Raw genomic sequence first — 25,545 nt, 5'->3', positions numbered from 1 at the left:
ATTTTCAAGGGCGTATATGATTGTATTTTGTGCGTTTTTACACACATACGCATGATATTCGTATCATATGATAGACAATTTTGCCTCTAGAACCACTGCTGTCAATCAAACCCTTTGTTAAATAATTAAGAGAAACCTACTTTTGCGAACTATTCCTAGGTTTTTAGGTCAATCTGGAAAAAAACACTGCAGTACAATTCTCTGGATTCTCAATAATTATCCCCCCAAAAATAAAATAAATTAATTTACCCTTTGGGAAGCTATAACAGGGTCGTTTACAAAAGGGGCTTCTCCAACTCTCCAAAAGCCTATAAAGCCTAAACGAAAACGCAAAACTTCGCGAAACCTGGTGAGCACATGCAACAAGCATGCAAAGTTTTAGGGAGATTGGATCACAGCTGGTGCAATAACAGTCGTTATCATAAAAACATATTTCTATGGTAAATGACCTGGATTTGCCAAAAATGTTCGTTTTTTAATCATTGATTTATGGTGTTACAGACTTGATAAATAATATGTAATGTCTTTTTTCATGTGCTTAAAGCACTTGAACCCCTGTAATCGCTGCTTTCAGCTATATTTTTTACATACATTTTCATTGGACCTATATTTTTTGTTCTAGGATGCAGTTTTCATTTGGTGAGGTGCTTTCCATGCACAACATTTCTGACAGCTTCACTTCCAGCCTAAAAATCTGTGTTCATGCTGATGGATTCCAGCTGAACTGTTTTCCATTCCTTTATTTTTGGTTCAACAAATTTATATCTTTTTCCCCTACACCTTAGAATTTTTTCCCCTTTCTCAGACTGCAATATCAAAAGTGCGACTTGCATGCAGCATTTTTGAGTCTGGAGTTCTGAGGGTGTGACGAGTTTGTTTGTTGTATTGCTAAATACAGTGAAGTTCTCATCTTTTTGTGGTGCCCATCTGTGTTTGTTTCTGAGCTTGTAGTGCTCAAGCTGAATATCATCACTGCAGGTGATCATTTGTATTGGAGAAACATTTGTAGTAGGTTCTAGCCTTTCTAGATGGTAATACAGTAGAGTTTGTGTGAAGTCATGTGTAGAGCCATCTCCGTCCCACATCAGGAGAAAATCAGACATGGCAGTTTGGCATGACAAACCCATTTGCTGCTTTGCTAGTATAGATTTAAAGCCTGTTTACTTCCATCCAAGAAGCTTGAAAGTCATAATGCTTTAAATGTGAAGGATGAGCTCATAGACAAGACCTTGAAGTATATGCATTAGATGCCTCAAACTGTGCTCCTACAGCAGTCTGATGAAAACTCGATAAAACAGCAGGAAATTTAGTTGTGCTATGTGTTTTTGTGTTCGCTGATTATGGAAAACAAACCCAGTAGAGATCAGTTTGCATTTCAGATAGAACTTGCTTTGGCTCAGATGAATTTGGCATCATCAGTTAGGAACAAAAATGAAATATATTTTCTGAGGCATTTTCTGTGCAGCCATCCAACTGAGATGTAAACACTTGATGCTGGAGGTGTTTTGTTTGCTGATAAAACTTTTACCCACAATGAGCCAGCAGTCCTGTAGTGCCATTTCAATTCACCATGTAATGCATGCTGCACACACAAATGGTACATGCTGGCTAAAATTACCAGTAGTAATCTGACTGGCTTCTAGCAGTTTCCAGCGGGTTTTTATTAGGTTGATACACCAGCTCTTCTGAGGAACTGATTATGTTTTTCTTTTTTTTTTCTTTTTTTTTTTGCATTTTCCAACTACTCAGCATAATGTAAATATAGATTAGAAGGCTGTTTGCTATCTAAATGGGCAATTTGTGTAATGTCATAAAAACAAATGATTTTTTTTCCTCTTATTTCTTCGTTCATCATACTAATTTCATTGCAACCAAATTCTGCCTGACTGTAATTACTTTTTCAAATTTCCCTACAGCTTTCAATTAGTTTCTTACTACATTTGAATCAGATCATCTTGTGCCCGAAGTATCTTTTGTAGTGCCTCAAAAAGGTCACCATACAGAAAGTTAGGCCATATTTTTGAAATACGTTAATTTATTGAAATAAAACCATCACTAAAACAATGCCCCAACTGTATAAAAGCAATTTGGTTATAGCACCACCATCTGGCCAAAATGCTTAAAACTTGGCCAACTCATGATTTTTTTTTTCTTTAATGATGTAAATTATACACCTTTTGTACTGTGCTTATGAATGTATGTATTCTTTTGTCATTTCTTCATACAATACGCTTAGATTTTTGGTGTTTAACATACACTGCTGTTCTAAAGTTTGGGATCAGTAAGATTAATGATTTTTAAAAAGTATTTTCTGCTCATCAAGGCTGTATTTAATTGTAAAAATCAGTAAAAACAGTAATAATGTGAAATATTATTGCAATTTAAAATAGTAGTTTTCTATTTTAATATACTTTAACATTTAATTTATTTGTGTCATGCAAAGCTGAATATTTAGCATCATTACTCCAATCTTCATTGTCACATGATTCTTCAGAAATCATTCTAATATACTGATTTATTATCAATGTTGCAAACAGTTGTGCTGCTTAATGTTTTTTTTTTTTTTTTTTTTTTTTGGAACCTGTGATACTTTTTTCTGGACTCTTTGATGAATAAAACATTTCAAAGAGCTGCATGTATTTAAAATAGAAATCTTTTGTAACAATATACACTACCGTTCAAAGTTTTGGGTTAGTAAATTTCTTTCTTTCTTTCTTTGAAAGAAATTAATACTTTTATTCAGCAAGGATGTGTTAAATTGATAAAAGGCTATAGTAAAGACTTATATTGTTAGAAAATATTTCTGTTTTGAATGATTGCTGTTTTTTTTTTTAACTTCTTATTCTTCAAAGAATTCTGAAAAAAGTATCACAGGTTCCAAAAAAATATTATTATTATATTATTATTACAATGTTTCCAACATTGATAATAAATCAGCATATTAGAATGTTTTCTGAAGAATCATGTGACACTGAATACTGGACTAATGATGCTGAAAATTCTAATTTGCATCGCCGAAATAAATTATATTTTAAGGTATATTAAAAATATAAAATTGTTATTTTAAATTGCAATAATATTTCATAATATTAATTTTTTTCTGAATTTTATTCAAATAAATGGAAGTTAAATGATAAAAAAAGATTTCTTTAAAACATTAAAAATCTTTTTGAAAAGAAAAGTTTTGAAAGAAATATTAAGTGGGTCAATGACGTCATGCTATTTTTTGTGTCCATATTGTTTAATTAAATTTAAAAGGGTAAAAATTTCAAAATAAATGTGCAAAATAATTGCATACATTCACTTTTTTGTGGACCAAGTCTAAATTTTCTGGTCTTAATTCATTTTCAAATAATATTTGGGGAATGATTGCAAAAAAGTCAATGTGGTGTAACCGTAAAATCAAATCATTTATCTTTTTCAAAAAATATTATTTAGAAAACAGGGGTTTTCTGTATATGTCCCGCCAAATATTGCAAACATGCATTAAAAATTAAATATAGAGATAACTCTAATGTGTGATAACTCGTGTGATATTTCAAAATGAAGTATTTATTTTAATAAGTAAGCTTACATGCCATCTAAGAGGATACAGTATTTAATATTTCTCATTCTTTTGCGGTTACACCATTTGACATTTTCATGTACATTCAGTAACTTTTATAAAATATGGTGCAAATGTCATTTTTAGTTACATAAAATCAAACACGTGGTATACATTTTAAAATACCTGATGCATGCTTTTAAAACAAGTTTTTAAAGGATTTTTGAATTTCTCATCTTGCCAAAGCCCATTTTGTCACTGACCCAAGTACATTTTGCTTGGAAGTAACTACTAGTTATAAAGTTCTAAGAAACTTTTAGTGCTTATTGAATTATTGAACTTTTAGAATATTAAGTGCACTTTGAACTACTTTTCATAAAAGTGCCACCGGTAGTGCTGCTAAAACATATCTGCTTAGTCTTACATCGTGCCATTGGGTTGACTGGGTAATTGCTGCTTGCTGCTATTTTTGATGCTTTTTGTTTATTAAGAGCTTGTTTTAAGGTAATAATAATACTTGAAGTTCTTTGCAATAGTCTGTGAAGAAGTCTGTCTTCTGTAAAGTGACAGTCAAGACTTTTTTGGATCTTTTTCTAATTTCTGTGTTTGTCAAGCCCATTTCATTTCCAGACTCGGACTGCTTATATAACTTTTGCTTCGTACCGCTGAAATGAATAGAAATTGTCCTTGAGAAAATGTTGTAAAATTTAAAGTGATGGCACAATTCCTCTGGAGAAAGAGCAGAAATGGAAATCTCTGCTCTGTTTCCTGGATACTGCTGTTTATATTAGTTGCAGTGCATCCGTGTTTTGAGAATACCTTGCAGCTGTATTCGTTCGCTCTCCCTGAGGTTTCTGTTGTCTGTCATCTTTCTAGAATGATTCACTGAAGCAGACAGCACTTGAAGAAGACATGCTGCTAAAAGCATGAAACCTGTGTGGCTCCTTCATCCTGGTCTATTCTGGACCACAAGACAAAGTGTTCTGGAAATGTCTCTTTTTTTCTTCTTCTTCATTATCTCAAATTAATTAATCTTGCAAACTCCATTAAAGTTTGAAAAAGTGGGAGTGGAGAGAGGCAATGAACACCATGAAGTTAACAGTTTCAAAGTTTCTCGCAATCGATCATTTAACGTAAAACCGTATCTTCTTCAGGATGTGCCGTTGTAGTCAAAATATATTGTATTTTGTTTATTCTTTTTCATGTGTGATTGTTCTTGTTTTCTCTTTAAATGTAAAAGCATGTTTGTGTGACACTGTTAGTCACCTTTAAAACCTGCCTGCAAATCATGAGAGTAAATGTGGTGTTATGGGGAGATGAATCTGTCAGTATAGGGAGAGAACGGGTTGTGTCAGGGCAAGTGTGGTAGTGATACGTTTCCTCTCCCTCATGAATAATATTAACTCATGTGCTATGGGAAAAGCATGCTGGGACGTGTGTTGCCTCTGACCACACAGCTTCTATCTCCATGTTAATTGAGAACATAATTTTTATCAGTGCTGCTGGGATGAATCTCTGGGTGTTGATGGCCTGCAGGGAAACCCTACTGCTCAAAACCTTCCCATTTCATACTGTACACATAACTGGGTGATATAGCTAAAAAATATGATCCTGTATTTACGTGCATATATGTATTGGAGATTCTTTTGATTAACAGTTAATTATTCTCAACCAGAGAATGTAGAATCTTAGATGTAGCCCAAAACAAAGATGAAAATTTGCTACATTGGCATTAATAAAAAAAATATATATATATATTTGTATTATATTATATTATAATATAAAAATGATTATTATTCATTATTATTCAATATTAATCATTATTTAAATAAAAATATTTATAACAACAACAAAACACAATAAGCTTATAGTAATATTTCATAACAAATATTCTTGAATAAAATTATATATTATTGTTGGAGTTAATTGCATTTTATAATGGGCTTTTAAGGTTTCAGTATATACTTATACATATTATTTTTTTTTTGTATTTATTTATTATTGATAGTAGTAATAATAATAATTCATAGAAATTATTATGTCTTATTGTAGTCTATTGCATGTTTTTTTATTGGTAAATATATTTTGTATTTTATTTAATAATAATAAGCTAATAATAATAATTCTTGGAGCTTATTATGTTTTATTGTTGTAGTCTAATGCATACTATTTAATAAGTATCTAATATTTTAACATTATTTATTTTTATTTAATTAATAAATAAAAATAATATTTAAACAATATCTTATTTAAATATTTTAGTTTTTACTTAATCATATCAATTATTATTATTATTATTAGTAATATTAATAATCTAATAATTCTAATTCTTAAAGTTTATTATGTTTTATTGTCTTTTTTATTATTTTTAAAATATTTTTTATGTAATAATAATAATAATAATAATAATTATTATTATTATTTAGTACTAATAATCATAATCTAATAATTCTTAGAGTTTGTTTTATTGTTGTAGTCTGTTGAATATTATTTAATGGGTATATCTAATAGTTTAACTTTATTTATTTAATAAATAAATGAAAAAAGTAGTTTAAAATAATATTTTTAATATTGTATTACAATGTTATTTTTATTTAATAATCATATCAGTTATTATTATTATTATTTATTAGTAGTAGTAATAATAATCTAATAATAATAATTTTCAGAGATTATGTTTCATTGTTGTAGTCTATTACATATTATTTAATATGTATCTGACATTGTAAAAATTTTTATTTAATAAATAAATAAATATTTGTAAAATAATATATTTGTATTATTTTATTAAAATATTTTTCTTTTTGTTTAATAATCATATCAATTATTATAATTATTTTTTATTGTTGTTATATTAACTAATATTTTTAAATATTCCTAAAGCTTTTTTGTTTTGTTGTAGTCCTTTGCATATCGTGTGAAATGTTTTATGTGTTTTTATGTAATAATATTCATTATTAATTGTTAATATTAATATTAATGATATGCATATATATTATGTAAATATTCTTAAAGCATATTGTGTGATCATTGTAATCTGTTTCATATAACTTATTGGATGCTTAATGCTCCACGTTACTTATGTTACAATGAAAATCATTGTGAATATTCAATGGTTTGCACAGACCCATACATAGCCCCTGATTAGAAATGAGATCTGTGTCCAGCTGTAGCGATCACCATTTCCTCCGGCGCCTAAAATACACGCATGAATCAGAGGATGGAAGCTGTGCCGGCCGGGTTTTGTTAATAGACATTTGATCTAGCTCTAAGAAGGGATTTAGATTCAGGTAAATATGGAGTAAATTTGAAATGCAGCACAAGTAATGTTTGTCTTCATGAACATATGTTGGCGGTTGTGTAGGTGGATGCTGTTAAGTTGTTGTGTGTATCTGATGAATTCTGATCTGCCACGGGGCTGAATGTCATTACGGATCCAAGCAGGAGCTGATTTTGCTCTCTCTCTTTAATACACAGCAGAGAGTGGGTGTTTTAAACAGTAAAGTCACCGCTGCATAAGGGCTGTTTTGCGCTACATAATAAATCTGCCAGGACTGTCTGTCTCTCCGTTGTGCGGCTCGTACCTCTCTTTTTGTTATTTGCTCTTGTTCTCTTTCTCTCCCTCAAGGCAGAAGAAACTACAGGTATCAGATGAAAGTCTGAAGTATTTAGCTTAGACCCGATGAAGTCAGTCAGGCACAAAATTCAGTTCAGACTTAGCAACACTGTTCTGTTATTCTTTGTCAGTTATCAGTCTGATGAACTTAAATCAACATACAGTTGAGGTCAAATGTTTACATACACCTTGCATTTTACCAAAATAGGAGGGATCATACAAAATGCATGTTATTTTTTTTTTAAACTGACATATAAGATATCTCACGTAAAATATGTTTACATATAGTCCACAAGAGAAAATAATTGTTGAATTTATAAAAATTACAATGTTCGAAAGTTTGCATACACTTGATTCTTAATACTGTGTTGTTACCTGAATTATTCACAGCAGTGTTATTTGTTTTTTTTTGTTGAGTCCCTTGTTTGTCCTGAACAGTTTAAAGGTTGTATCAGCGATTTCTAGCCTAAAACATAAAGTGTCAATTTCAGCTGACCTTTCTTCAAGATCCGCTCGCTGCTTGCCCCATAAATTGTCTGTGAAAAAACCGCGTCTCTCTGGTCAGCCTAGGGTCCGAGATATGCCAAAAAAACAATCGGCACTACCAACCTTTCCACAGATAAACAAACAGTGTTCCAACCAATCAGCGTCAGGGGTTTGGTGTTGTGGACTTTCCTACTGGTGCAGGGATGTGAGGGAGGCGGAGCGAAAGTCCACAACACCAAACCCCTGACGCTGATTGGTTGGAACACTGTTTGTTTATGTGTGGAAAGGTTGGTAGTGCCGATTGTTTTTTTGGCATATCTCGGACCCTAGGCTGACCAGAGAGACGCGGTTTTTTCACAGACAATTTATGGGGCAGGCAGCGAGCGGATCGTGATGAAAGGTCAGCTGAATTTGACACTTTATGTTTCAGGCTAGAAATCGCTGATACAACCTTTAACTGCTTGCTCTTCTTCAGAAAAATCCTTCAGGTCCCTCAGCATTTTTGTGTATTTGAATCCTTTCCAACAATGAATGTTGCCAATTTTGAAATCCATTTTTTCACACTGAGGACAACTGAGGGACTATGAGATATGAAACTTTTACAAAAGATTCAAATGCTCACTGATGATTCAAAAGGAAAAACTATCCATTAAGAGCCATTTTTTCCCCTTTTGGAGAAATAGTGAGCGTTTGGACCTTCTGTAATAGTTGCATATGAGTCCCTCAGTTGTCCTCAGTGTGAAAAGATGGATCTCAAAATCATACAGTCATTGTTTGAAAAAGGTTCAATTACACAAAAATGCTGAAAAACCAAAGAATTTGTGGGACTTGAAGGATTTTTCAGAAGACCTGTGGGCAGTTTAACTGTTTAGGACAAACAAGGGATCTTAATCACTAAAAAATATCAAAAAAAGAGCACAGTTGTGGATCATTCAGGTAACAACACAGGGTCAAGAATCAAGTGTATGTAAACTTTTGAACGGGGTCATTTTTTATAAATTCAGCTATTATTTTCTCTTGTGGACTATATGTAAGCATGTTTTTTTTGTAAAATATCTTTTTCAGGTCAGTACTAAATAAAAAATAACATGCATTTTGTATGATCCCTCATATTTTGGTAAAATAATTAACATTTTACAGATTCCGCAAGGTGTATGTGAATTTTTGACCTCAACTGTAGATTTAACACATCTGCAAATTTGATGCATCTGTAATTAAGAAAAATCAATTAAAAACATGCTATAAATGGAAAGCAAATTGAGATGTGTGAGTTCAATAATGTGCAATAATGATAAAAAAATAATTTCTGGATATTTTCTGGAATATTGTTGATAATGATAATTCGATTATATTTAGCTGAGTGTGTTATTGTGCCAGGACTTTGACTTCCAAAAGGTTCCAAAGATATTCTTCATATTCTGTGCAGTGATGCAGAAATGAACTTTTCCAATAATTTTAAGTTGATTTTTACGTTTTATAGGCATTTTTACCTTTATAAGGCCAATTGTTTGTAACCTAATTAAATGAATGCATCATCTTTTGTGTCAAATTGTGAAATTTAATTAAGAAATTTAAATAGTAAGACATTATAAAGCTGTTGGAGGTGACACAGAATCTGCAACTGAAGTGGCATTTAGATGCATTCACACTGACTGTTTAAAGCAGGACATAAATGCATTTAACTTGCAATTATTTTTTGATGAAAATAAATGTTGAATACTAATATTTGAAATTTATTTTGGGGAAAAAAGGGAAAATATACTTTAAATATAAACCTAAAATCGCCAGTAGGTGGTGGCATATCACTGCATGAGTGAATTGAGTCATTTATTCAACTGATTCGTTCAAATGGCTGATTTAGTAATGAAACACTGATAATACAGGTGGTATTAAGATATTAGCCTAATACTTCACCATCTGGAAATGATAAGCACAAACACAAATGTTGTCAAGATTCTTGGTTCAGTTTGGCTAACCACAAATGCCTTTTGTTCCTCAGACAGATTTTTTGCACTCCCTTTTTTGTTATAACTTTTGGCAGTCTGTAGTATTCCAAATGTTTTCCCCGTTCTGACTGATTAGCACAGCCCAAAACATTACAATAATTAACCATTTTCAGCAAAAATATGCAAGTTTTGTTCGGTTCAGTGGCATTGTTTCCATCCAGTGCCACCAATATAGCCAAATGATGGCGTGTCGTGAAAACCTGCAATCCTAAAACTGCTGCTGGCCAGATTGATTTGTGGTTTTGAGAGAATATTAGCTGTCCATTCAGGCTGCTAGTCTTGACTTGTCAGAGGTGATGATTTCTAAAACTGGAACACACAACAATTTTTTTTTTCTTTCTTCGGTTCAGAACAAGACAGTTTCCTTGGGCAAATAACTACAACAACCTTCAGTAAATCTATTGATCCTGTTGAGATGTGAAAATATGTCTGAGAGCATCTTATATCAATAAATGAACAACAGAGCTGTAAAAAGTGTTGTCAGTGATGTATAATTAATGAAGCTGAGCTTACTTTTGTCACAGATGTTAGGCCATTTTGTCAAGAAGAAAGTCTGGATTTGTCACTACAGACGCTTCCTACATCTGTGTGTTACTGCATGTTGATGAAGTGCCAAAAAGGGAAAAACACAAAAGTGTGCACTTTTGTTTCTAAATATACCTGACTTGTGTTTTCAGCACAAACATCCTTCCTGTTATTTTTGTCCAGCACCACTGAAATCAGATATACTGAAGAAGCTGAAGCTCTGTGCATTGGCAAATCTTCCACCTAGGTGGTTATTTATATTTACAAAGTAAATGCGTTGGGGTTACATGCATTTCTGACTACCTCTGAATGAAGCTTATGTGATTCAATCATGTTAAATGCATTTAAAATATTTCATTAAACGAATAGTTCACCCGAAAATGAAAATTTGCTAAAATATTTACTTACCCTCAGGCCATCCAAGATGTAGATGAGTTACTTCATTGGAACAGCTTTGGGAAAATATATATTATCTCATCCATGGATCCTCTGCAGTGAATAGGTGCTGTCCGAAACAAATCTATCAAGGCATTTGTTTGGCTAAAATATGAGTCCGTAGTCCATAATAATGCTTTCTCCAGTGAAAAGTCAATGTCCTGTTGTTCTCTCTCATATTTGTTTAGATTTTGGACTGTTTTTGCTTGTAAACTTTGGTTGATCTGTGCAAAATTTGCTCCTGATTCAGACATATAGGACTATGTGAACTCCTTCTTGAAGACACTGAGGCACTGTTTACATTTAAACATATATTTCCCATTGCATTTCATGGGAATTGAACCCATAACCTCAGCATTCCTATAAAGCCATGTTCTTTTGTTTGTGCTACAGGAATGCATTTAATTTACAGAACCAAAGTCGCATCAGAGCAAGAGCAAATAGTTTAATGTTCCCAAAAGCAGATGTTGTTTTAGCTGTCTATTTACTTTGCATTAATTGTTTCCTGTCCATGTTTTTTTTTAAGCGATAGTTCGTCTTTGTCTTAAAGTACACAACCTCAGACTGTTTGGGTATTGTCAACCCATGCTGGCAAACACTGTCAACTGTACATAATAGTTTAGAAAAATGTGTCAGTGTCACAAATGTCAGTTTGGTCTTGTGTGTGTGTGTGTGTAGGCATGGATTCTCGCAAGCTCTTCAGAAATCTCCTTCAGTGGGTCTGTAACATTTAGAAATGGAAGAGGAATAATCAAATAATCGACAGTCTGTGACATTTCCCATTGATTCCTTGTCATGTTTTACACTGAGCAAAAAAATCATTGTGCAAATAATAAACGTTCACCACAGACAACAGTCACCATCTCGTTGCAGCATTTACAAAATGGCCTTTTGTGTTTGCAAAGTCTACGGTACTTTTTAGTTTAGTTTTTTTTTTTTTTTTTTTTTTTTTACTTTGTCTACTTGGCACAACGTAAGTATTGACTTACAGTTTATTGACTATAACAAGTATTGACTTATCTAATTTTATCTGATTACTTTCTTATTTTAAACTTCAGATACAGATATACACATTGCAAGTGTTTATATATTTTGCAGTAGTTCATAGAAGTGTTAGGTTGTTGCTGAGCTATTTGGTGCAGTTTTTATGGTAACAGCTCACACTACCAGTCAATATTTTTTGAACAGTAAGATGTTTTTTAAAGAATTTTATTTTGCACACCAAGTCTCCATTTATTTGATCTAAATTTCAGCAAAAACTGTAAAATTTGTAAATATTTTTTACTATTTAAAATTACTGTTTTCTATTTAAATGTATTTTAAAATGTAATTTATTCCTGTGATTTCAAAGCTGAATTTTTTGCATTATTACTCCAGTCACATGATCCTTCAGAAATCATTCTCATATTCTGATTTGGTGCTCAAAAAACATGTTTGTATTATTATTATTATGCTAAAAACAGCTGAGTTGATTTTTTTCAGGTTTCTTTGATTAATAGAAAGTTCAGAAGAACAGCATTTTTCCAGTAAAGAACTAAATTGGTCATATTCCTACAGACAATTAATCATGCACTACCAGTCAAAGGTTTTTGAACAGAAGTCTCTTCTGCTCACCAAGCCTGCATTTATTTTGTAATAAATTGGTGCAAAAACAGTAAAACAGAAAAAATGTGAAATATTTGTACTATTTAAAATAACTGTTTTCTATCTGAATATATTTTACACCATTTTTCTACAAGTTTGATTGCAACACATAATCATTACTATTAGTGTTCATCATCTGTTTTTGATTACACCATTACTGTTTTTAATATTTATACCATATGTACATCGACTTAACATACAGTAGTCACCACTAATAAGCTACTAAATATATTGTAGTAGCCTACATTTTTTTTTTTTTTAGTACAGCTGCTTTGAAACGATTTGTATTGTGAAAAGCGCTATACAAATAAACTTGAATTGAATTGAATTCATTTATTCCTGCGATCAAGGCTAAATTTTTAACATCATTACCTCAGTCTTCAGTGTCACATGATCCTTGAGAAATCATTTTAATATGCTGATTTGCTGTTCAAGAAACATTTATTATTATTATCAATATTTAAAACAGCTGAGTACATTTTTTTCAGGATTCTTTGATGAATAGAAAAATCTGAAGATCAGCATTTATCTGAAATAAAAAAACTTTTGTAACATTGCACTATACTATTCAAAAGCTTAGTGCGTGTGTGTGTGTGTGTATATAATATATATATATTATAAATTATAGCAATTAATACTTTTATTTAGAAAGGATGCTTCAAATCAACCAAAAGTGATGATAAAGACATATAATGTTACAAAAGATTTCAATTTCAGATAACTGACATTTTTTATTTATTTATTTTAATTAAGCTGAAGCTTAAACTAACTTAACAGTCTCATAACTACATATTCAGTCTGTCTTCCATTTACAAAACAGTAAATTTTAATTTCATGCAGACTTTAATAATTTCAGTGAGTGTGATTTTGATGTGTGACATCTACATTCACACTCTATATTTAATAACAAACTGTTTGTTCTTGTAGAATCTAGATGCTGTGGTTCTTATATTTGGGTGCATATCTTAGTGTGCTAAATAAATGTATTTACACTTCACATGATAACTCATGTGCCAGGTTAGAATATTTTGAAAGGCTGTTTATTTCCTGTTATTATCAGAGTGTATTAAAAGATGTGAGCCTATCATAAATTCAGATGAATTCCTTTGCGTGAGGTGAGTCAGTGGTTGTATTCAGATGCAACAGCTCACTGTTTATTTATGCTTCAGTGTTTTCTGATTATTTCCCAGCACCGCTGGAACTTTTCTCTCTGTGCAGTTTGAAGCACTTCAGTATTTTTTGTGCGAATGCAAATCAATAATAAACACATTTTGACAAAACAAGTCACTTTCACACATCAATGTCAGCTTTTTTTTTATCATTTTAGCAATGACTATAATATAAACAAAACCAGTTTGTCACTTTGACAACAGTCCAGCCCTCTTAAAAAAAAAAAATATCATTGAGTGTCTTATAAAAGCGCACAGTCTTGCAGAAGTCAGAGTTCAGTAGACCGAGAGGCTATAATCAAATACGCTTAATGTCGTCTCTTTCTCAGGAATGTCATTCCTCCTTCAAGTCCGCTCTTTGATGATGAAATACCCAGCAGTCTGTGCTGCAATATTTGTAAATGTTTAGCACATGACTGCTGTTTATACTTACGGTTTGGTTTCAGCAGTTATATAATGTTATTATATTATTAATCACAATTATCTGACAAAAAATGTTGCAAGAAAATCATTGGGTGCTGATGAGTAGTAAACCGCGTTCACAAACTGATACCATGTGTGTTTCAGCTGTGACCAGTGTGAAGTTATGGGCCATCGACAGACAGTGCTTCCAGACCATCATGATGAGGACGGGACTCATCAAACATGCAGAGTACATGGAGTTATTGAAAAGGTGAGCAGCTGTCTTGTTATGGAAGTGCATGTCTTTCTTTATCATCTGACATCTTAATTTGCATAATGGCACCCAGAGAAGAGAGCATGGGGCATATTTTACATATTAAAGACCGAATTCTGCATTGTTGGGCTCCTGAGCCAAACTGGATGAAAGACGTCTTCATCAAAGACTTTAAAGACACTGAGGCAGAACAGACGAGTTTCTTGGAAGCTTCTGCAATTCATTGCCACAGATACTCTCTATAGCTCCCGATCTCCTTCCTCTCCTCCTTTCATGATCTCTTTCTCTCTCGCTCTCTCTTTCTAATGTATTAACATGAGAAAAATGAGTAGTAATGCAATCGTTTTTAAAGAAATATCTAATGTGGTTCGTTCATCTAATGTTAATGATATTACCAAATCCCTGCTGCTGTATTTATTATTTGAATAATTAGACCTAATTTTGTCAATTATGCTTTGAACTAACAGCCTTTAACAAACATAAGCGGAGTGCATGTGAATGCATTAGACACTAATGCATTCAGTTGTACGTGTGCATTTTACTGATCTGGTTTATAGGCTGATATTAAAATTTTAATATTATTATGTAACAATGTGCATGTGTGATTATAATTTACTGCTGATGTAAGCTACTAAACTCAGATACTACTCACTTGACAGATTTATCTCTTTAACTGTTTAGTTCGGAATGCAAAATATAATTTAAATTATTTACTTACTTAGCTTTTATTTTTTATATGATCAATTTTGTAGTTTTAGCAAATTTATTTGTTTTTGGTTTTTTTTAAATAATTTTTATTAGTTTTTTTATATAGTTATCTTTCAACTTAATCGTATTTCAGTTAGCTGCCAAAGCAATATTTCTATTTCTATTCTGATTTATACCATTCCTTAAATTTTTTTTTTTTAATTAAATTAGCTTTTATTTTTATATTATCAATTTTCATTATTAGTTTTCTAGTTGGCTGTATTTTTTTATTTTTTTTATTTTAGTACTTCAGCTTAATCATTTTTTTATAATAATAATATATTTTTTAATTAAATTTGCTTTTATTTTAATTTGATCAATTTTCATTTCAGTTGTAGTTTTAATAAATGTATGTGATTTTATTATCTATTATTATTATAAAAACAACAACAATGCTAATAATAATATATTTTGTATTAAATTGAATGAATTAAATTAAATTGATGAAAATTTTTTTTTAGTTTTTTAGTTTTTTTTCTTTTTAGATTAGTTTTTTTTCTTTCTAATTTTACTACTTCATCGCATCTATTTTTTAATAAACTTATTTCAGTTAGATGCCAAGGCAATATGTCTAATTTTTATTTTTTCCCCTATCAGGTCAGCTAATCTCGATATCCTAACTTATCACCATTCCTTTCCAAAAAAACAAAACAAACAAATTCAATAATAATAATAATTTTTAATATTTTTTATAATTTTTCAAATTTTTGTATTAAATTTGCTTTTATTTTTATTTGACAATTTTTGTAGTTTTAGTAAATATATGTGATTTTATCATTTTTATTAGTTTTTTTTTCTATTTAGCTGTATTTTTATTTTTCTAATTTTAGTACTTTACCTTATTTATTTTTTAATACTTCAACTTATTTCATTTAGCTGCCAAGGCAAAATTTCTCATTTTAATTCTTTCCCCATCAAGTCAGCTAATCTAATCCATTTCTTTCCAAAATATATCTTCATTCAATTAGCTTTTAGTTTTATTTGATCAGTTTTCATTTAAGTTGTAGTTTTCTATCATTTTTTTTATTTATTTTTTTTGTTATTTCCATTTAGCTTTGTTTATTTGTCTAATTTTAGTGCTTCAGCTTATTTATTTTTTAATACTGCAACTTCAACTTTTTTCAGTTAGCAATATTTCTTATTTTCATTTTTTTTTTTTTTTGATCTATCACCATTACTTTCCCATAAAACAACAACAAAAATAATAATAATACATTTATAGATTAAAAAAAAAAAAAAAAAATCATGCTTTCACTTTTTTACCTGAAGTGGTTCATGCATTTTCTCTTTTCCTGCTATTTTTTCCTGTAACAGTTATTTTAAAAATGTTGATTTAAAATTTTTAATGGTTTGATCTTTGAAAATGAATTGAATTTACATGAATGACCCCAACTTTTTTGATCACATGGTTGAAACGACACATCACTGCTATTACAATCTGAAAATTTGTTCTTGGTACAAAGTTCAAAAATAATGATGGTACTTTGCAGCGAAGGCTGTTATTATCCATTTTTGTACTAACCTTCAACCCCTTAACATTTTAAATGTAACTTGATTGCCACAAAACATGTTTTAAAAGAGAAAAGTTTTGGGTTATTAATATATTTTTTAAAAATACAAATGTGTTATTTTACTGGGTGAATACTGTGAGAATCCATTCAATATTACAGTACATAAATAACATATATGTGACCCTGGACCACAAAACCATAGCCAATAGCCAAAAATACATTGTATGGGTCAAAATTATTGATTTTTCTTTTATGCCAAAAATCATTAGGAAATTAAGTAAAGATCATGTTCCATGAGAATTTTTTGTAAAATTCCTACTATAAATATATCAAAATGTAATTTTTGATTAGTAATATGCATTGTTAAGAACTTAATTTGGAGAATTTTAAAGGTGATTTTCTCAGTATTTCGATTTTTTTGCACCCTCAGATTCCAGATTTTCAAGTAGATGTATCTCGGCCAAATATTGTCCTATCCTAACAAACCATACATCAATAGAAAGCTTATTTATTGAACTTTCATATGGTGTATATATCTCAGTTTTGTAAAATTTAACCTTATGACTGGTTTTGTGGTCCAGGGTCACATATAAACTAAAAATATTAGTAAAATTGAATATCTGTTGGTACTTTTCAAGGCTTATTCACAGTTGTTGAATGTTGGGTGTCTCCCAATGATGGTGACAGCCTTGGTACTTTGAGTCTCAGGGGGGAATATATGATTTCTTAAAAGTTCGTCAGCACCATTTCAAACAAAATGACAAGAAAATAAGACCCTGTCATTTTCAGACCAAATATTAGCTCAGAATGGCCTGTGTATATCCATAATACCTTTAGGTTTCTCTGCTGCAGTCTTCGCTAAACTGTAATAGGAGACTTTAATGGACTCTTGAATTTTTTATGGCATGTGAAATATTTATGCAGGAGCAGTTATTGATGTATGATCATCTCATGACAAACGGCAGTGAAACATGGACAGAGCCCGTCCCTTTAAACGTGTGTGCGTTTGCTAATGCAGCAGACAAAGATGCCCAGATCTCATCAAGGACGATCTGCGGCCCCTCAGGACGGCGGATCAGTCGGCCTCTCCTGCCATCTCGTCCTAAACATGATTCATTTAGATTTAGATAAATTGCAGCTTTTATTACGTAATGTAGATAATGCTTTGGCTTTGCGGCAAATTAGCTCAGCATATACCGATTAGCCAGACGCAAACCTTTTCCTCCATTACGCAACACACGACCAGATATGTTTAGAAATGTTGTATCATAGTGATTGAGGGGTATTATTCTTGTTTCCGTGGCAGAGAGCAACTCTGGGTTTATTTTAATGTGTGATGGTGACCAGCTGTTTTGATCATATCAGGTCAGAATAAAAATTAAGTACTGAAAATAAGTACTGAATTCTGTGGAGTGTGGGAAATGAAATTAAAAAGTGTTTAACGTTTCTGAGGGTAATAATGAAATACTTGTGTTATTTCGAATGGTTAAACACTGAAGTTACATAACATCAACAAACACCAAAAGACTCTTCAGCTTTGGATAAGGATCTAATCCATCACACGTTTACAGATGTGATTGTTTCGTTTTAACTATGTAATGACGTCCGTTGTCTCTCATTGACAGTGTCCTGACGTTCCGGGGTCTTTCTGAAGAAATACTGAGCAAGCTGGCTGATGTCCTTGAGGAGGTTAGAGATCTTCATGATCCTTGAGCAAACACAGCTGTTATTAAAACATTTACATCTCTGTGCACTGATCCCCCAACATTTAGGCTTTGCAAGCACCGCTCTAGCTGATAGTATTTACTCCTTATTTAGATAAGCTTAGATTCACAAACCTTTTTTGTTTATTCAAATTAAAAAGTGTAGCATGTTGCATTATTTTACTGCAATCTGATATTTTGAACACCTTGTTTTTTTAGCAACTGTTGGTTTCATGCCTGTTTTAGCAAAATCACTGTCAGTATACTTTCTTCGGAAGTCGCTTTTGTTAAAAAAAATGTGTAGTTTTGTTGCCGGAAATGCCCCAAGGATGCAGAGACAGAGAAAGATCAAAAGTTGGTCACTCGTCAAACATCTGCTATAATTTAATGAAATTTTCAGTTTGCCAGTGTTTTTTTAGTATTATTTATATAATATACTGTTATAATATTAATGTCATTTTTATTAGTTTTTTTATATTTCTATTCAGCTTTCATTAATTTAAGTTTTAATTTTAGTTATTTTAATATTTCAAATTCAACCTGTTTCTATGAAAGCCCATTTACACCACTGAATAAAACATTAAAAAAGTAAAAGTGACTTGTCTCACAATTCTGACTTTTTTTTTCTTTTTTTAGAACTGTGAGATATAAACTCGCAATTACGAGGGGAAAAAAATCTGAATTGTGAGTTTATTTTGCAATTCTGAGTTTTTTTTCCTCTGAATGGCGAGTTAAGTTAGATTTGTGATATATAAACTTCAATTCTGAGAAAATATCAGTGTTTTTTTCCTCTCAGAATTGGACATTATAACTGGACATATATAAACATTATAACATTATTATAAAAAAAAATCTGAATTCCGAGTTTATATGTAGCAATTCTGACTTTATTTCTTGCAATTGTGATTTTATTTTGCAATTCTGAGTTTTGTTCTTGCAATTGTGAGATATTAATTTAGAATTGTGAGAAATAAACTCGCAATTCTGAGAAAATATCTGTCTTTTTTTCCTTTAGAAATTGACATTAAAACTGGACATATATAAACATTATAACATTATTATAAAAACATATATATATATATATATATATATATATATAGACATTATAATTAGTTAGAATTCTGAGTTTATATGTAGCAATTTTGACTTTATTTCCCTTTCCCATTAGAAATTGACATAACTGGACATAATAAACATTATAACATTATTATAAAAACACACACACACACACACACACACACACATATATATATATATATATATATATAGACATTATAATTAGTTAGAATTCTGAGTTTATATGTAGCAATTTTGACTTTGTTTCTCGCAGTTGCAAGTTTATATTGCAATTCTGAGTTTTTTCTTGCAATTGGCAGTTATTAAGTTTAAATTGCTACATATAAACTCGCACTTGTGAGATTAATATCAGTCTTTTTTCCTCCTCAGAATTGGACATATATAAACATTATAACATTATCATAAAAAGTCAGAATTGTGAGTTTATATGTAGCAATTCTCACTTTATTTCTTGCAATTGATATAATATAAACATTATAGCATTGTTAAAAAAAGTCAGAATTGCAAGTTTATGTAGCAGACTTTATGCGAGTTTATATTGCAATTCTGAGTTTTTTCTTGCAATTCACTGCAAAAAATGCTTTTCTTACTTAGATTTTTTGTCTTGTTTCCAGCCAAAATATCTAAAAATTCTTAAATAAGGAAGGATTTTCTGGACAAGTAAAAATTATTGTCTTGTTTTCAGAAAAAAAGGTCAAAATTAAGTGCGTTTTTGCTTGAAACAAGCAAAATAATCTGCCAATGGGGTATGAAAAATAATCTTGTTTTATGTTTGAAATATCTGTATGTAGTAATTCTGATCTGACTCGCAATTGCGAGTTAATATCTCACAATTCTGACTTTATACCTCGTATTGTGTAATTTTAGTATTATTTATATAATATACTATTAATTAGAATTTTAAAAATTATTTCATTTTGTTTTTTAGTTTTAATAAATGTATGTGATTTTTATTATTTTTATTTGTTTTTTATTGGTTTATTTAGCTTTATTTTTATTTCTTTTTTTTATTATTATTACTTAGCTTAATTATTTTTAATTCTAGTTTTCATGTACTTTTTATTATTGTTTTAGCTTTATTTCAGTTACCAAAAAACATTTTTAATAGCGTTACTTTCAGCTAACAACAACTTGATGTTTTTTTTTTTTCTGTCAAAATACACAGCTGTCTTTTGGTCAGCTGAAGGTTGTATTTAAGGCATCTGTCAGCAGGGGCAACTGTCTCATGCTAACCAAACAAACATCAACCTATTGGTTCAGACAAACTGGTTGTCCTGCCCTAAAATCACTCCTCAAGCAAACAGGGCAAAAAAAAAAAAAAACACCTTGTATTGTCTTCGCAAGTATTTTAACACTGAAAAAATTACACACTTTAAGAAAACACTTGCCAAGAAAATGTAAATGCATTTATGCTGAAATATGTTGATTTATTCACTTTTAAGTGTGGAACATGTGAAAAAATTCAGCAGATTCCATCAGGGACTGTTTATCAGCAAGAAAGACTCAAACTCAAGTTATAAAAGCTCCTCATTCATACCATGAATAATTTGGGAGCATTTTTAGATTTTCTTGTCTTGTAGTAAATGCACATGATTTAATAAGTTGTAGTAGAGTGAATCATGGAGTTGTTTATACTCTGTCTCTCTGTATAAGATGGAAAATTACCGGTTCTTAGACACTCGACATATGAGGTCCACTTTGCACAAAGCATCAAAAGAGAAAAATCAATGTTTTTATCCAAGAATAGCATGAGAAGATGAGCCATAGACATTGTGAATATCTTAGTCATCAGTCAGTCTATCATTCACAGATATGAAGGTCCACATCACCTCTCTTCACCTCATCAGCATACGACATTTATCACTGGGGAGTGAGTGATGGAGCCCCACAGCTCCTTGTGTTTAGGGGTGAAAGGTTGTTGTTTTCCATTCTGTGTGAATTTGCTGATAATCTTGCAGTGGCTGTGATTCGCCTTTATAATAAAACATGATTCACAGCCTCATAACAATAAAACAACAACACAAAGAATTTGGTTTTAATTTATTATTAATTACATTTATGGTTAATATATCTACAGACACTGACAGATTTGTACTGTTTAGACATCGACAATGAAACACTGACAGCAGTATAAGCAAAGTGGATTAAGTGGATACAGCTCAGTTTCTGACATACAAATGTTGTAACTGCTACAATACATCTATAATATAATGAAATATAGTAGTATTTAATAATTCAGTCATTCAATTTAGTATTATTTATATGTTATATTATAGACGTATTTCCTGAACACGGAAGTAAGTCAGACTCTTAACTGAAAGAATGCTTTGCATTTCCGGTCTGCATTGTTTCTAGTCAAATTAGGGTATATTCCGAGCTAATAAACTAATGTTAAACCTATTAAAATGTGTCTAAAAAGCACATGGCTCCATAGCGCCATCATTTGGCAATGTCGCAATGACCGTCATTTGTCAGTGCCTCACTTTAATGAGTGTGTAGATGACACGAAGCAGCGGACGTTAGCTACATTAAAAACAGATGGACGCTATTTGAATGGGTTCCTATGGAAACCGGAACAGAAAAGCGTTCAATCTGACGTTAGAATTCGTAATGGCGGCGCTCATCGTTTACTCAGGAAAAAGGTCTATATATACAGTATATATATTGATATTGAATGAGATTTGTTTTATATTTAAAATTTGGGGTTAAATTTTGTAATTTTTATTAGCTTTATTTTTATATTTATATTTTTCTGAAAATATTTCTGTTTAGCTTGTTAGCTGTTTAGTTCGTTTCAGTTTTAATTTTAGTAATTTTACTACTGTGAATTAAACTTGTTTCTATGGAAGCACTTTTCTGACACTGAATTAAAAAAACAAAAAACTTGCAGTTTTGACTTTTTTTCTCAGAATTGCATGGTACAAACTTTTTGAGATATAAACTTGCAATTCTGAGAAAATATCTATCTTTTTTTTCCTTCAGAAATGGACATTATAACTGGACACATATAAATATTATAACATTATTTTTTTAAAAGTCAGGAATTTGAGGTATTAACTCACAATCAGGAGAAAAAAATTCAGTCATGCAATTCTGACTTTATTTCTTGCAATTGTGAGTTTATATCATGCAGTTATGACAAAAATGTTTACATCTCGCAATTGCAAGAAGAAAAGTCAGAATTGTGAGATAAATTTTTTAATTCTTTGGCAGAAACAGACTTCCTTATGTTTTTGTTATTTTCCAAGGCAAAATTTTGAACTTTTTCCAAGTTTTCAACTAATATGTGACCCATGTGACCCCAAAACCAGTCATAAGGGCCAATTTTATCATCTAAAATAAATCTGAATAAAAAAGCTTTCCATTGGTGTATGGTTTGTTATGATGGGACTATATTTGGCCGATATACAAGTATTGGAAATCTGGAATCTGAGAGTGCAAAAAAATCTAAATATTGAGAAAATCGCCTTTAAACTTGTCCAACTTAAGTTCTTAGCAATGCATATTACTGATCAAAAATTAAGTTTTTATATATTTATGGTAGGAAATTTGCAAAATATCTTCATGCAATATTTGAATTACCTTTGACATAAAAGAAAAATCTGTACTTTTGTTGGCTATTGCTACAAATATACCTGTGGTACTTGTGACTGGTTTTGTGGTCCAGGGTCATATATTTATATTTTATGCATTTCATCTGTGAGTACTGAAAATGATTTTTAAAAGCTTTCAGTTAACAATAACAACACTGTTTTCTAATGTTTTTATTTCTGTCAAAATACAGCTACTTTAAAATGGCCTACAGTAGCGAACGATATTTTTTGTATGGAAAGCTGTATTTATGCCATCTATCACAGATTGTGGTTAGGAGAGCTGGAAAAATAATAGAAAGTAGATAGGAAGTGAGATCAAATAATGAGAGTATTTAATGGCACTGTGAGCTCTGTGCCATTAAAAGGACTTGCCTGTCAATCATGATTTCTCAGTGAGTATTCAAATTCAGGTTAAACTCATTCCAGTCCCTTTTTTGTGATGTGATTTGTTAAATAAATGTTATGAATTTGCATAGAGTGGAGAAGAGTCTTCAGCTAATAATTGACCTTAAATAAGACTGAAATTTGCTGAAGCTTTTTGAACTTAAATGTTAATTTTGCATGCGCAATTATGCTGAAGGCTCCGGGGAATGAAAGCCTGGACCCATGGATGAAACCTGTGCTTTCGTCATCATCTTCATGGCCACTTATATTTGATGCAGCTCCTCCATTAATTTCACATGTACAATGTAGCTGTCTGAATTTAGAGTCCACATGAATCTTAACATTACATGACTTGAGTGCTTTCCATTGGGGAGTATTCACTTAAATCAAACAGTCTAGGGATAGTTCACCCAAAATGAAAATTCTGTCAGTATTACTCGCCCTTATGTTGTTCCAAACCCGTAAGACCTTCCTTCATATTTAGAACACAATATATTTTTGATGAAATCCAAAGGCTTTCTGACCCTGCATAGACACAGTCAAGGCCTAGAAAGTTAGTACAGACTTTGATAAAAGAGTTAATGTGACATCAGTGGTTCAGGCTTAATTTAATGAAGCTGCGAGAATGCTTTTTAATACGAGAAACTCGTCTTACGGGTTTGGAACGACATAAGGGTGAGTAATTAATGACAGAATTTTACTTTTTTGGGTGAACTATCCCTTTAAGCTACACTTAAAATGTATGCATGTCAAACCAAGTTGCATGTATTTAAAATAAAGACAACAAAAACACACTTATGCACAAAAAAAGATGTTATGTTAAACATTTAAATGTTAAATATTAAGGTTCCAAATAAACACTTTCTTCTCGAATGTTGTGTGCATGACATTTGTACACGCGATGTTCAGTTATGTTTTGATATTATTACGTTTTTAAGTATGATTTCAGTTTACAACTTTTTGTTTTGGGACCGATGTATAGGAACTGTAAATTTAAGAAATGGATATCCACAAAAGTCTGCTTGTTTTAAAACGTCTACATCATATATGTGACCCTGGACCACAAAACCAGTCTTAAGTCGCTGGGGTATATTTGTAGCAATAGCCAAAAATACATTGTATTGGTCAAAATTATTGATTTTTCTTTTATGTCAAAAATCATTAGGAAATTAAGTAAAGATCATGTTACATTAAGTTTTTTTCTAAAATTCCTACTGTAAACCTATCAAAATGTAATTTTTGATTAGTAATATGCATTGTTAAGAACTTAATTTGGACAACTTTAAAGGTGATTTTCTCAGTATTTTGATTTTTTTGCACCCTTAGATTCCAGATTTTCAAATAGATGTATCTTGGCCAAATATTGTCCTATCCTAACAAACTATACATCAATAGAAAGCTTATGTATATATCTCAGTTTTGTAAAATTTAACCTTATGACTGGTTTTGTGGTCCAGGGTCACATATAGTAATCAGTATATAGGGTTTTTGTAAAAAAAAAAAACAAAAAAAAAAAAAAAAACCATTTGCTTGTATTCTTTTATTAAGGAAATATAATTTTGCCTTAACAAAGAAACTATTTTTTTTAAGACCATTAGGATTTTTTTTAGCAAAAATCTGTCATTGTAAAAATCTTTCGCAAAAAAAAAAAAATTCTAACAAAAATGTAATTTTAATACATTTATTTTTTATATTTCTGTAAGTATAAATCATTTTTTAGCATTTTTTTTTGGTAATGAATGATATATTTTCGATCATTTATAAATTTATAATAATTTTCTGAATAATAAATCTAAAATCTCTCTCCTCTGAATGCAGGTGTATATGTGGGTGTTTTGCTGGAGGTCAGACTCTAGGTGATGTTGGAACAAAGTGTTTGCTTGTGTCAGAGACTTTGTGGGCTCGGTTTCCTATCTGCTGGTCATATCTGATTTCAGACTGATGTGTCTGGAGGTCAAGGTCTTAGATAGCGCAGCGAGGGTCAGAAAGATGTTGTGCTGCCTCTTTTCCATTTAGAAACCTGCTGGATCTTGTGTCTGCACATCCTATTCATACCCTTTTCGTAGAAACTGCCACCTATATTTTTCTCGATCATCTGTTTCCATATCATCTTCACATCCTCTAACCAATTTTCTCTCTCTCTTATAGACCCACTATGAGGATGGCGACTACATCATTCGCCAGGGGGCAAGAGGAGACACATTCTTTATTATCAGTAAAGGAAAGGTAAGTCTATTTCAGTGCAAAGTGCAAGCAGTGATGCTGTGAAGAAGGTCCCATGCTAATATCTCTACCTCTTGTTCTCACCCCTGTCCAGGTGACGATGACTCGAGAGGACTGTCCGGGTCAGGAGCCAGTCTACTTACGTTCTATGGGGAAAGGAGACTCCTTTGGGGAAAAAGCACTACAAGGGTGAGATTGTCCTCTAC

At 31.3% G+C, this 25,545-nt stretch overlaps 1 protein-coding gene across 2 annotated transcripts in view; it reads left to right on the top strand.

The window, feature by feature from the left end:
- Positions 1-25,545, top strand: part of prkg1a (protein kinase cGMP-dependent 1a) — a 101,083-nt gene that overhangs the window by 48,140 nt on the left and 27,398 nt on the right. For both annotated transcript variants that reach the window (XM_073834871.1, XM_073834870.1), the window contains exons 4-7: positions 13,993-14,098; positions 17,985-18,048; positions 25,265-25,342; positions 25,434-25,528. In XM_073834871.1, coding sequence (XP_073690972.1) covers positions 13,993-14,098; positions 17,985-18,048; positions 25,265-25,342; positions 25,434-25,528 — 343 coding nt within the window. The remainder of the gene's footprint in view (positions 1-13,992; positions 14,099-17,984; positions 18,049-25,264; positions 25,343-25,433; positions 25,529-25,545) is intronic.

Source organism: Garra rufa, chromosome 2 (assembly GCF_049309525.1).
Source record: "Garra rufa chromosome 2, GarRuf1.0, whole genome shotgun sequence".
Taxonomy (NCBI): Eukaryota; Metazoa; Chordata; class Actinopteri; order Cypriniformes; family Cyprinidae; genus Garra; species Garra rufa.
The sequence above is the reverse complement of the archived record's forward strand: the minus strand, read 5'-3'. Positions and strand labels throughout refer to the sequence as shown.